This window comes from Apodemus sylvaticus, chromosome 3 (genome assembly GCF_947179515.1).
Source record: "Apodemus sylvaticus chromosome 3, mApoSyl1.1, whole genome shotgun sequence".
In the NCBI taxonomy this organism is placed as follows: Eukaryota; Metazoa; Chordata; class Mammalia; order Rodentia; family Muridae; genus Apodemus; species Apodemus sylvaticus.
In genome coordinates this window covers 171,604,174-171,616,966 of record NC_067474.1, presented here as the reverse complement: position 1 = coordinate 171,616,966, position 12,793 = coordinate 171,604,174, and the positions used below count along the sequence as shown (strand labels likewise).

The following is a 12,793-nucleotide window of genomic DNA, read 5'->3' as shown; positions in this document are numbered from 1 at the left end:
GGCTCAAGAAGAAAGTAATGGATTTACCTTCTAGGGGTAACTACAGCAGTCTGCAGACAAACCAAAGACAAAGTGGAGAGGCCATGGAGCCACCCTCCCCACTCTGAACTGGGACAAATCTGCATGTCAGGGTCAGTCTCCTGCTTGGGGCAGCAGAAGGCTCTGCAGAAAGAGTTCCCTTTCAGGGTCAAAATGGCTCTTAGTACACTTGTTCTCTTGTGCTGTAACAATAAAACCCTGTTTACTGTCTACTGTCCTCTTGCTGCACAGTTGTTGTCCTCAAGGCCTCCAGGAGCTGGCAGGAGGCCCTCAGTCCTCTTCTGAGAGCTGAAGATCCTCCAGCTCATCCTGTGGTCCTTGAGCCAATTGCCACAGTTCACTCAGATCTACCCTTGTGTCTGTGTCTCCATCTACAAAGAAAGAAGAGGCCACATAAATTCTGCTATATCATGAAAAAGCTGGCTTTAGAAGTTACTTACTCATCACTAATTAATTACAGCATTAATTAAATTTATCAGCATGCTATATAGCTGGTTGCTAAAGAGTACAAAGCAGCAGGCCTGGTACCCCAGGGAGAGGCATAAGCCTGGCTGAGAACTGCCTAACCATGGCCTTGCCTCTAGACAGACTCCAGGGCCAGTCTATTTCATAATAGAAACTACTTACCCTCTGAATTGCTGGCACCTTCTTCTTCTTCATCCTCTTCTTCTTCCTCCTGATCTTCTTCTTTCATTCCTTGGTGAGCTTCCAGGAGCCCAGAATCTCCTGCAAATGAAGAACCGTCTCACACACACAAACCCCAGGAGCAATAACAAGGCAATATGAGTAGTTACACAGGAGGGTTGGCTAGTCCAGTAGCCTTCTGGAAATCCAACAGGGCCCCAGGTCTCAGCAGTGACAAGGGGGCCACTAGCCCTTTCTGTCATCTATATGGAGGCCCCAGCATGGTAATAATTACCAATACTGAATCCCTAGCTCAAACATAAGGGGTCAATGAATAGTATAAGAAACAGATCTAGAGGCTAAAGAGATGGCTCAGTGGTTTAAGGATCTGGGTTTGACTCCCAATGCCCACATGGAGGCTCACAACTGTCTCTAACTCCAATCTCAGGGGATTTGTGATACAGACATACATGTAGGCAAAACACACAGACATAAAATTTAAAACTAACAACAAAACAGGTCTGCCCACTAGCCAGACATGAATGTCCCAGACACAGACAGCTCTCAACCACACTCCCACCTTAGGCCTCACCTCTCTCAAAGAAGTCTGTGCTGTCCTCTCCCTCAGAACTGTCCAACTCAAACAGGTCTTTTAATTCTTTCCTGTCTTCTTCCTTCCTGTCTTCCACTTTCCGCCTTTTGATCTCTGGGAAGTTCAGGTCTTCTAGCTTCAAGGAACAAAAACAAAAACAAATGAGGGTAGGGAGAGGCCAAGAGAACTGGGTAGAACTTAGCTTAACACAGCCCCACCCCAGTCATCATCTATAGCAATACATGGGACCAGCTGCCTGGCAGGTAAGCAGAAATTTACAGGCTTCACTCAAACTCACCTTTCCTTTTCCATTCTACTTTTGTTTCCTTTTCCAACTTAATTCCCTCAGCCCAGACCCCTTCACAAATAACCTGCTTGACCACTTTCTACTAGGTCATCTTCACAGACCCCAGCCATACCCGCTCTTTGCCACTGATCTCCAGCTGGATCTCACGGTCCCTCAGCTTCTTCCAGTGGCTGTAGTATCTTGTGAGAGGGGTCCCCTCTTCACGGACCTGCTTCTCCCAAGCATCCTAAGGATTGGGTGAATTCAGGGCCATGATCATCTGGAAAACCTTTAAACATCTACCACACCCTAATTGGTGACCTGTGGCAGCACCATTCCAATGCAAATGCCAAGTCCCAACCCACCACTGCCAGCTGGTCAGACACGCTGAAGGCTACTCTCTGTCGAAGACTTCGGATATGTTCTGCATTCTCTTGAACTTTCTCCAGTAGCTGGCGCACCTGCCGGCAGTAGTTAGCCACTTTGCACTCCCGGAGAAAAGATTTCAGCTGCAGAAAGGAAGGACTCAGTACAGCTCCAGTGACAGTTCCATTCCTCACCCCCAAGGGGGTCCAAGCAGTGAAGAGCCATGTGATAATCACAAGGAGACACAAGGACCTGCTATCAATCTCTTAATTAGGTCTCACAGGCATAAGACCTTGCTCATGTGCTTCACTCATGTGCTTTCTGAGTACTACTGCAGCAGCCCGGGAGGTAAGCAGCTGAAGAGCTGTGAGAAGCCATAAAACCTTAATTTTTTTCTTTCTCTTTCTTTCTTTCTTTCTTTCTTTCTTTCTTTCTTTCTTTCTTTCTTTCTTTCTTTTTCTTTTCTTTCTCTCTCTCTTTTTTTTTTTTTTGCTATTTTGATTTTAACTGAAACACATCTGCTAACTCCTACTCTAGATCCACATATCCATACACCTAAAATGTTGAGCCTAAAACTAAAGGTATCCTGACTATCTGACATCAGCCAAGAGAACACAGGAGGAGCCAATGCCACAGTATATAAGCAACAGTGACACAACCATGTGCACAGCTATGTATATAACCTCTGCCTTCACACATACAACTGTGTCTATATACAGCCTGACCTAGATATAGATCAGGTATGAGCAACACCCCAAACCCAACAAGCCTGTGAGTAATGGATTTAATCCCCTACCAGTTCCAGAAAGGGACAATACTAGCCCCCTCCTATGATGGGCCTAAGATGGGAAATAGCTGAGCTGAGAGCAAACAGATTCTCAGAAGGGGCACAGATAGAGCTGAAAAGAGGGAGAATTGCATTTTACTACCAGGACCACATAGAAAAGCAAAATGGGCACCAGACCAACCCAGGCTTTAGACTTCCTGACTGCCAGCCTGGGGAAGGGGCTGGAAATTTTTGAGATCGTGATTGAGTTACCCAGACCTGGCCCAACTTTGTTGGTGGCTTATAATCCTTTAGAAGTTAGTTCCACAGTCCCTAGAGAAAAGCTCCTCAAACTATCGAGGCAAATGATCAATCACTCTCTCCCTGCACTGGCACCAGTGGATCTGGCAGCCAGGTTATTGCTAGTCTTCTAGGACTAGAACATAAGGGGAAGACAAACCTACTAAAAGACTGTCCAAGTTAGCCACAAAGAGGATGCCAAAGTCTGGCCAGAGAAGGAAAGTCGGGTGTTGAGCACATACCTGTAGAACAGTAGGCAGCACCAACTCTGGGAAAGCGATGCTATGGGCCTGGCTGTGTAGGTATTCCATAATAAGGTCATACAGCTGTTCCAGAAGGCCATCCTGAGGGGGCAGGCCCAACTTCATCAGATGATTCATGATGCCCATGATCTTATATTTCACCCCAACTCTGCTTAATCTCTAAGACCAGGGCTATAAAACAGTACTCAGAGCCTCCCCCGAGCCACACCCAGCTTCACATGGACTAAGATTAAAGAGTCATTGCTCCATGACTACAAAAACCTCAATCTCAGCATTTGAGAGGTGGATCTCTGTGAGTTCAAGGCTAGCCTAACCAATATGTAGCAAGGTCTACATAATAGAGAGATCTGGTCTCAAAAGAAACCACAAACAATCCACAACGAGAATCCCTCCCTTGAAGATCAACAGCCTGAAGTTCTTGTGAGCTGACTAAAACATAGCCCCACGTCTCACCCGGTATGCCTTCTCCTGCAGGTTGGTGCTGGACAGCTTCAAGATCACAGAGAAGTTGATAGGCTTGGAGCTCATGCGGCCTGGCCTCTTATTGAAGTCCACCTGCTGGAAAATCTACCCACAGAGAGTCAGCCCAACTAAAGGCAGCTCAAACAACACACATGCCTCCAGACCCTGTTCACCTTCCAGAGCCCTGAGCCCCTTGACAGATAACCATAAGGATTCCTGTATACACTTAATCACCTTTAGAGACAGTGGTTTTATGAATCTGGGCTTCATCACCCAGGCACTGTGGATACAACCAGCAACAAAGAAATACAGAGGAGAGACATGTCTCAGGGGAGAGACTGTGTTTTCCATAACCCACAGACTTTGCAGGCTATATACTTTGGTCTTCCTAAGAAAAGGGGGAAATAGGAGCCTAGCCTAACCTCTTGGTCCAAGGATGCCTCCCCAATTACTAGGAGACCATCTCCACACAGAACAGGTAAACCAAGGAGGCACAAGGTACATGTAGAAGCATAGAGAGGCAAGGTTCTATAGGAAAGTCCTGGCAAGAGAACTTATATAACAACATGTTGCTGGAAGCTGAACCAGATACAATGATTAATAATAAACTGGGGGTAGGAAATGGTCTTTCTCTATCTGAGCAAAAGATGATAACTAATATATAGAAATGATACCAATATCCTCCTTTATCCTAACCATAAATTAAAAAAAGGGCAGTGACACTGTCAGCAGAAGGTTTGGTTTCTACCCTTGTGGTTCACTTTCTCAGGGAATCTGGACCAGATCCTGTCCACTGTACCTGAATCAGTCCAAGGGCAGGTACAGTGATTCAAGGAAGAGGTCAGAATAAAGTCTATCTAGGAAAACAAGAAGGGTGTCATAGTAAGTGTGAGACTTGGAGAGACTGTAATGAAGATCTGTAAGGACTGACAGGGCCACAGGGCCATTGTTAGAAGTTAGCACTGGCAGACACAGAGAAGGAGGTGTCATTTCTTAAAGACATTTCTAAGTATAACCCAAGTTGTGCCTAGCACAGTCACCTCGAGAATGAAGGGCAGAACAGGGATAAAGGTGCCGATGGTCTGGGACAGCAGTGTCAGGGCACGTACACAATGCATGCGCAATGGATAAAAGCGGGCAGTAGGCAACAACCTGGAGAAAGAAGGAGCAGAGCCTAGTCAGGTAGCCAGGCCCAAACATCAGTGTTAGCTGCCCACTGTCTCTGACTCCTCTCCATTCACAAGCTTCAACTACAGGAGATCCTAGTCACTCCTACAGGATGAGTACTCATAGCACCCATGGGGAATAGTAATTTAAATAGTCACCAAATGTTTGGCCCTGGGTACTGCCCCACTGCTCAGCTGCAGGACTGAAAGACACTCATCCAGCTTTAGCTTAGTTTCATTCACTCCTGAATAAATCCTCCTTTCCTCTCCACCTGCTGCTTTGTTTTCTTTTACCACCTGCCTCTTTCCCTTCCTATCACAGTCTTCAGTGTCAGGAGAAAGCTCCTGAGCCCCTCCTAGCCAGAGAGGTAGGTACAGCACATTCACAGCATGTCAAAAGCACTTAGAACTAGATCTGAATGACCTCCAACTGCACAAGGGCCCAAGCAGGCCTCTGAACACACAGGTGTTTTATGGACAGCTAACCTATTTACCTAAGTAGAGGTTGACTGCAAAGCCCAGCTGCCTGAAATCTATATCCAGTTCATCTTCTCAGGCCCTTCCTCAGAGACCATAGACACAAAAGCTAATATTTAAGGTGTGGCCACCCTAGAAAATTCTTTGTACAATGTAGTTCACAGAAGCTAGCAGATCAGAAACTTCTGCCCTATACCAAGAGCACTGCCAAGTATCCCGATGAACTTGCTGCCCCCAACCCCCAGGATAATCTAACATAGCCCTGTCCTTAAACTTACTTGATACAGCCAATGATGATCTGTGAGAGAGGGTAGAGTAGGGGCTGCAGGACCTCACTGGAACCAAGGGTACTCAGGACTCGACACCATAAGTAGAGGCAGTGCACATACTGCCAGTTGTACACTGACTGGTATGTCTCCTGGTGAGAGTAAAGTCCACATTTAAGGCCCATTCTTCCCTGCCAGAAAAAGTGACTTCCAGCATGCCCTAAGGACCTGGGCGGAACAACTGGCTTAGACGGGTCTGACCACGTACCTTCTTGCCTGTAGTCATTGCATTACGCAGGTGGACAGCAAGCTGTCGGATGTAGAGGAAGGCATGCTGATAGGAGACGCTGGGGTCCAAGGCAAGCAGTTCAGTCAGTGTCCGTTGCATGAAGCTTATGAGGGGGAGGGTACTGGGAGAGGTGAACTTGCAGTTTCTCACATACATGATGTACATTTGCTGACAGACAAACCAAAGTTAAGAGCCACCTGAGCAATCACCGTTCAGTTCCAAGCCACCTACCAACATCTAGGACTTTCCATTAGAACTGCTGTGCCAAGCAGTTGCAGACTCAATTCTTTTTTTTTTTTTTTTTGGTTTTGAGACAGGGTTTCTCTGTGTAGTCCTGGCTGTCCTGAACTCACTCTGTAGACCAGGCTGGCCTCGAAATCAGAAATCCGCCTGCCTCTGCCTCCCAAGTGCTGCGATTACAGGCGTGCGCCACCACGCCCGGCTGCAGACTCAATTCTTGAATGGTTCCCAGCACCCAAGGACTCTGATGTTTCTCAGCCTACACATCTGCACCCACCAGCCTCAAGGCAAATAATCCAAGATATGCAGATATGCAGAAGAGAGGAAGGTGCAAGAAAAGAAAAAGGTAAGATGAAGAATAGGGCCAGGTGGTGGCGGCGCACACCTTTAATCCCAGCACCAAATCCAAAAAAAAAAAAAAAAAGAAAAAAGAAAAACAAACAAACAAAAAGATGAGGAATAGGGAAGGACCAGACTGAAGGCCTAGGAAGGAGATGCCCTGCTTCATGCTGGGTTCATACAGTGCATACAGGTGACACCACCCCAGGCTTGGAGCTGGGCAGCAGGGTCTGATCTTGGTTGTGGCCTCAGACATGTTCCTATTTTCTAGGTATAACATTCTCATGATGAGGGGAAAAGAGCCCCCTCCCACCATCATCACCAATAAATAACCCATAAGACCACAGATTCCTGTTCCCATCATCACTGATTTTCTTGGTAGGAAAACTGTGATCAGAGTTTAGTGTCAAGTCCCAGTAAGGACCATCAACCACAAAGACTGTATGCCAGTCGCTTGTGCTGATTCCCAACACAGACCTTAATGAACAAACAGAAGACTCACACTACCTTCAGAATGGGACCAAGGAAGGATTCCTTCTTGTGCCGGCAGACTCTAATGAGTACCAGGAAGGCCAGGACCCGCAGAGATTCTTCACCAGTGCTCCACAGAATTACCATCCTCTAAGACAAAGATACATCACTGCCTTTCCTGGCCTAGAACCCTCCATGGCTAGCAGGCAGGCCTCAGTGGAGCCTATTCTCACATTACTAAGCAATGTTGCCCTGAAAGGACTGAGGGCTATCGGAGACTGGGACCCTTGGTGGGTGGAGGACACAGCAGGAGTGGAACAAGTATAGGCACAAATGCTGCCTCTGTCCTAGCCAGGAGTAGGACAAAAAAGGTAGCATAAGCACTCCTAGCTACACCAACACAGTAGGACAGGTTAACATACCTTGAGCAACATTCGGCACTGCTTAGGGAAAGTCAAGTAGTAAGGAACCAAGCTGCTGATATGCTGCAGGACAGCTGCAGATACCGTGGCTTCAGCCAGACATGCTACCAGCTAAAGAAAAGAAAGTCATTAAAGTCTGGGGCGTAAGAGAGCACCAGACTATTAGACATAACCAGGTCTCCTGGGATTCTTTACCCACTAGAACAGTACCTGTACAACTGCACTCAGGTATGTCTTGATATCCACACGGAGTTTCCCCCACAGTGGGCTGCTAGATGGCAGCAGCATCCTGCAGGAAATACACCCACCCCATTCCTGAAATTCAGACACGTCTGCCCAGGCACAAGGTCATATAACCTGATCTCATATAGACAAAAGCCAAAGGGCTCCTTATAGCTGGTAGATGCAAAGGCTTATCAGGACCTTTATGAGCATAGTCCAGACTGACACTGCTGGAAAGCAACACCTGCCCCTTCCTTGCACAGGCCACCAACTTGGCCAGAGTTTAGAACAAGTGAACTATAAAATCCCAAAGTATCTTCCCTAGAACTTTCAGATAGATTTCTCTTCTGAGTCTCTGTAGCTCCATCCATCCATCCAAACTTGTAGCCAGCATTCAAGACCTATGAGGCCTAACCAGTCATCACTGCTGTTGCAAGCCGTGTAGACCTGTACATTCCATATACTATAAAAAATGTACCTACAGCCAGGCAGTGGTGGCACACGCCTTTAATCCCAGCACTTGGGAGGCAGAGGCGGGCGGATTTCTGAGTTCAAGGCCAGCCTGGTCTACAGTGAGTTCCAGGACAGCTAGGGCTACACAGAGAAACCCTGTCTCGAAAAACCAAAAAAAAAAAAAAAAAAAAAAAAAAGCACTTATATACTCAATTTTACCTAAATTTACCTAAACTCCAAACTTTTACCTGCCAAATAGCTAAATACTGGGCAACAGCAACCAATTCCCTGTGAGTTTTATACCTTATTCATTAGTGAGTATTTAGTACATAGTAGATGTTTACCAAGATCTACTGAACTGTACTAAGGACAAAAACCCAGAGCCCATTAAAGACACCCCACTGTCTAACCTTCCAGGTATCTAAACCAACACCATCTCATCTGTGTGACACCTGAATCATTGTATCCAATTCAGGGGGCAACCCTGTTTCTAAAATCTCACTTGTCCCTTCATGACAACTGCTCACCAGAGTTTGGGTAGTATTAGCCATTGACTTAGGCTTCTGTCCAAGCATCTGGCTTATTCTCTGCCCTCTCCATCTGTTGGTTTCTTTCCTCTCTTTATTCTCTGATGCCTCTAGATGAACATATCCTGTCAATGTATCAACCAACTGCCACCATCTTCTCTTTCAGGTTTTGCTCTTCTGCATTTGGTACCTCAAGACACATGGCTATGTCTACTCTCAGCCCCCTCATGACTTATCTGTATTTATTAGCTGTTCTCTGTGCTTCCTTAAGGCTTTCTGTGACATCCTCTAACTTAATGACAAAACCCCTGGCCATCTCCTTACCTGTTGCTATCCTTTGGTGTCTTTCCAAACAGTAGCTTCTGAAGGCAACCACAGAGGTCTCGAATGCAGAAAGTAACCAGAGCATTGAACACTGCAAGGAACAAAAGTGTCATTCGTCTATATAGGGAACATAGGTGTCACATTGCAGCCTGGCCCAGGTCGTCCCCAGCTCACCAGCACTATCTGTGACCTGGAACCTGCAAGTCTCAGCAGCTTCCTGGTCTCCTTGGGTGGTGGCTACAGCTGCTCGGAATGCCTGTACAACTTCATGGAACAGCTTGGGAGTAAGGTGGTGCTGAAGGGGCAAGAGATCAAGATCACTAGAAGAGTAGTTCATAGTACCTGGTTCTAGGAATCTGCTACAATTTGAAAAGGTGTTCCTAACCCACAATCTCAGGCCCAGAGCAATTGTGGGGCTAAGATCACTGGACCATGAGCTAACAACAAAATAGGTATTGAGCCCACTTGGATAGGTAGAACCTGTCTCAAGAGTCCCAAAACAAAGGGGAGAAAATACTGTATCACAAACCTGCTCCAGAAAGTATATGGGAATTCTCCCTTTTCACTCTCTTCCCTAAAGAAACCAATGTGAAAGCTAAGCATGGTAGGTGATATCTATAATGCCAGCACTGGGAAAGCAAAGGCAAGGAGACTTCAAGTTTTGAGGCCAAACTACTCTACATAGAGTTCAAGATTAGCTATCAGGATGATTTACATAGTGATCTCCTGCTGTTTAAAAAAAAAAACAGTCCCAAAACCTCTAAGTGTGAAATTATTCAAAGGAAACTAACCTCATTCCCCACTCCCCGGTGAAGAAATAATGCTAAGTCTGACTATGGTCCAAAAAGCTTATGTAATAGAAATTGAATATCCAAGTTCATTTGGTGGTATTTGGAAGTACAATCCTTTGGAAAGTAATCAAGATTACATGAAATGATAAGGTTCAAGACTCCAGACACTAAGAACAAGTTTGGTGGTGTATACTTAATCCCAGCACTCAGAAAACAGAAACAGTTCTACATACCAAGCTCCAAGACAGTCACTACTAATGAGATTCTGTCTCAAAGAACAAAAACAAAACAACAAAAGACAGACACAGGGCTCAGGATAGTGTTGATTACCTAGAATATATAAGTCCTGAGCTTGATATCTAACAACCCAAAAGATATATCTAAACAAGGATCACAACACAAGGCTTTTACCAAAGACTAGCACCCACACTCTTGGACCTGCCATCCTCCAGCAATGTGAGCCAATTAAATTTCTTTACAAATTACCTAGTCTGAGGCTGGAGAGATGGCTTGGCAGTTAAGAGTACCAACTGTTCTTCCAGATAATCCAGGTGTGATTCCCAGCACCCACATGGTGGCTCACAACCATCTGTTAACTATGATTACACACATGATACACCAACACATATATATTCAGGTGAAACACACATATACATATATAAAAACTAAGACAACAACAAAAAACAAATTACCCAGTCTGTGGTATCCTGTTAACAGAAATGAAACAAACTCTACACCCACCCCACAATGGCCAAGACCCTGATAGAGAACGAAGTAGGCAGGACTATACACTACAATTAAGGAGATGTAGCTAGAGGACCCTGGCATTTAGACCCTCTCTGTGTGCTTCCCAGAAACATAGTCTTTTCACCTACTGTCTCAGATACATCAAATGAGGCAAGGCCAAAGTCTCCTGCCTGTGGAGATCCAGCCACCCAACTTATACTGCTTCTTACCATGGCGCCCTGCTTCCATCTCTCCACCATGGTAAGGGTCACAGGTATAGGCTCATTCTTCTTCCTCTGAAGTCCTCTGGGCATTGTGTCACTGTCCCCCCCTCCATCTTCCTCTGTTTCACTTGCTTCCTATACCAAATACAAAAGGATAAAGCTGGGGGAGTGTATGGAAATCATAAGTGCCCCAATGCCCAGGCTGCCAAGTTTCACCTCCAGCATGTCTGGCAGGGAGTGGAATTGCTCTTCTTCCTCCACAGAGCTGTCTGAGTCATTGAAGTCCAGTAGACTCTGGTCATTCTCCTGCAGGAACTTGTAGAACTCAGGGTCTCTGTCCTTTAGCCGAGAGAGCTGGTCTTTGTGCTCAGAAGCACGCCCCTTATGCAGGCTGAGAAGATGGGTGTCAGTAAGACTAGTGAAAAGCCAACAGGGGAAGTCTCCATATAGCCAATTTGGTTATAATCAATGAGGCCATATTAGTATATTCCCTTCATGATAGGATCAATGACCAAGCAGGAGGATTATCCAGAGGTAAATCATCAGGCTTGTCTCTCTTCCATAATTACAGATACAGTATCTTTGACATTGTTTCAACACAACAATTTCAAATTCAGCATGAGATCAGGGCACTCCCAGACCAGCTGTGCACCCACCATGGTCATCTCATTGTAAACTGTCATTAGCTCTCCTACAATAACACCTCCAAACCTTGTGTGTGCTTCTCCTCAAAACTCTCCATTTCCAACCTTACAACTCTTCCAATCACAACAACTTTAGAGACCCCTTTTGTATGTTACTTAACATCAATTCACTACTTAAGCCTAACAGAGCTTCCCATTTTACCCAAAGACTTTATAGAACTAGGCCCCTTCAGTGTCACTCTGGCTTGCTATTTTTCTGGATTTGTTTTGCCACAGCCATGCTCTACTCCAATTCCTCAAGGGCTGCCTGCTTTTTCTTTGCAGTTCTCACTCAAATTGTGCTCAAGTTGCGGTCATTTAACATCAAGTCCCGCCCCCAAGAGACCTTATCTCCACTGGCAAACACGCCCTACAGTCTCCGTTTTTCCCTTCAACCCTTAGTTACTTTTCCTCCAACACACCCACTGGTTTATCCAGAACAAGTGCTTTTCTTGTTTTGTTTTGATTTGTTTAAAAAAAAGAAAAGCCTTCTACACTATTTTCCAACGCATATCGGCCCAAAGTCGGCTAACCCACGGTTCTTTGTAACAGCCTGGGACCAAAGAACTACTGGAAGTAGATCCCCGTGCGCCAGGGCCGGAGGGTGGAGGGAGGTGTGGGCTCTCACCTGGGTGATGTGCGCGAGCTCCGCTGCTCCCTGTTAGAGAAGGTTCTTCTCCCTTTTTTCTCCTTCGCCGCGGCTTCATTGATGTCCTCCAGCTCCGACTCGGTTTCGGACTCAAAGCCGGAAGCCAAAAACTCGTCAACTGTTAACTCCGCCAGTCGCCTGCAAGTTATACCAGGTCAAGACCTCTGCCAGCCCGCCAGTCACACTTAGAAACGTAAAGAACCCTGGGAGGAAGCGCCTGCCGGGGTCCAGACGCCAACTTATTCAACTCACCTCCGGGAAGAGCGTGCCACAGCCATGACGCTCAGAGCAGTATGCTCCGAACTTCCGGTCCCAGAATGCCCTGAGCCTCCAGACTTCCTCTCGCGAGCCCCGCCCGTCCTACCCCTGCTGGTGGCTCTAAGGTTCTCCAGCAAAGAGCTGGCGGTCTCCAGGCGGGAGGGTGCCTTCTTCAGCTCTTGGCTCAGCAGATTTGCTAAATTGTGGGTTCCATACAAATTCACTAATGCGGCTCTCGCTGCTCAAAACCCTGCATAAAACACAGTAACAACTGTTCCCACCCGGGGAAACAAGTCTGAAAATCCAAACAGCCCTGCCCACCACGCCCAAGGGAAAAAATTCTTTTTTTAAACAAGTAAGGGGCTGGCCGGACCGCACGCCTTTTATCTCGGCACTTAGAGGCAGGCAAATCTCTGAGTCCAAGGCCAGTCTATACAGAGCGAATTCCAGGACAGCCAGGACTACACAGAGATTTTGTCTCGAAAAATCAGATAGAGATAGATAGGTAATAAATAGTAGGCAGGCAGACCGACCCACCAACCAGGTGCTGGATAGAGATGGTTCGGAC

The 12,793-nt window shown here is 46.3% G+C and overlaps 1 protein-coding gene across 1 annotated transcript; it reads right to left on the bottom strand.

Moving 5' to 3' along the window:
* Positions 1-3: 3 nt before the first annotated feature.
* Noc2l (NOC2 like nucleolar associated transcriptional repressor) lies at positions 4-12,332 on the bottom strand. Its single transcript, XM_052178447.1, has 19 exons — positions 12,220-12,332; positions 11,947-12,105; positions 10,852-11,026; positions 10,642-10,770; positions 9,069-9,189; positions 8,895-8,985; positions 7,579-7,657; positions 7,369-7,479; positions 6,983-7,096; positions 5,876-6,064; positions 5,620-5,759; positions 4,739-4,850; positions 3,690-3,803; positions 3,216-3,317; positions 1,907-2,050; positions 1,675-1,788; positions 1,256-1,391; positions 667-765; positions 4-410 (listed from the first exon to the last, which is right to left on the bottom strand). Exons 1-19 carry the CDS (start codon positions 12,243-12,245, stop codon positions 310-312), a joined length of 2,256 nt encoding a protein of 751 aa, XP_052034407.1. The 5' UTR covers positions 12,246-12,332; the 3' UTR covers positions 4-309.
* Positions 12,333-12,793: the final 461 nt, after the last annotated feature.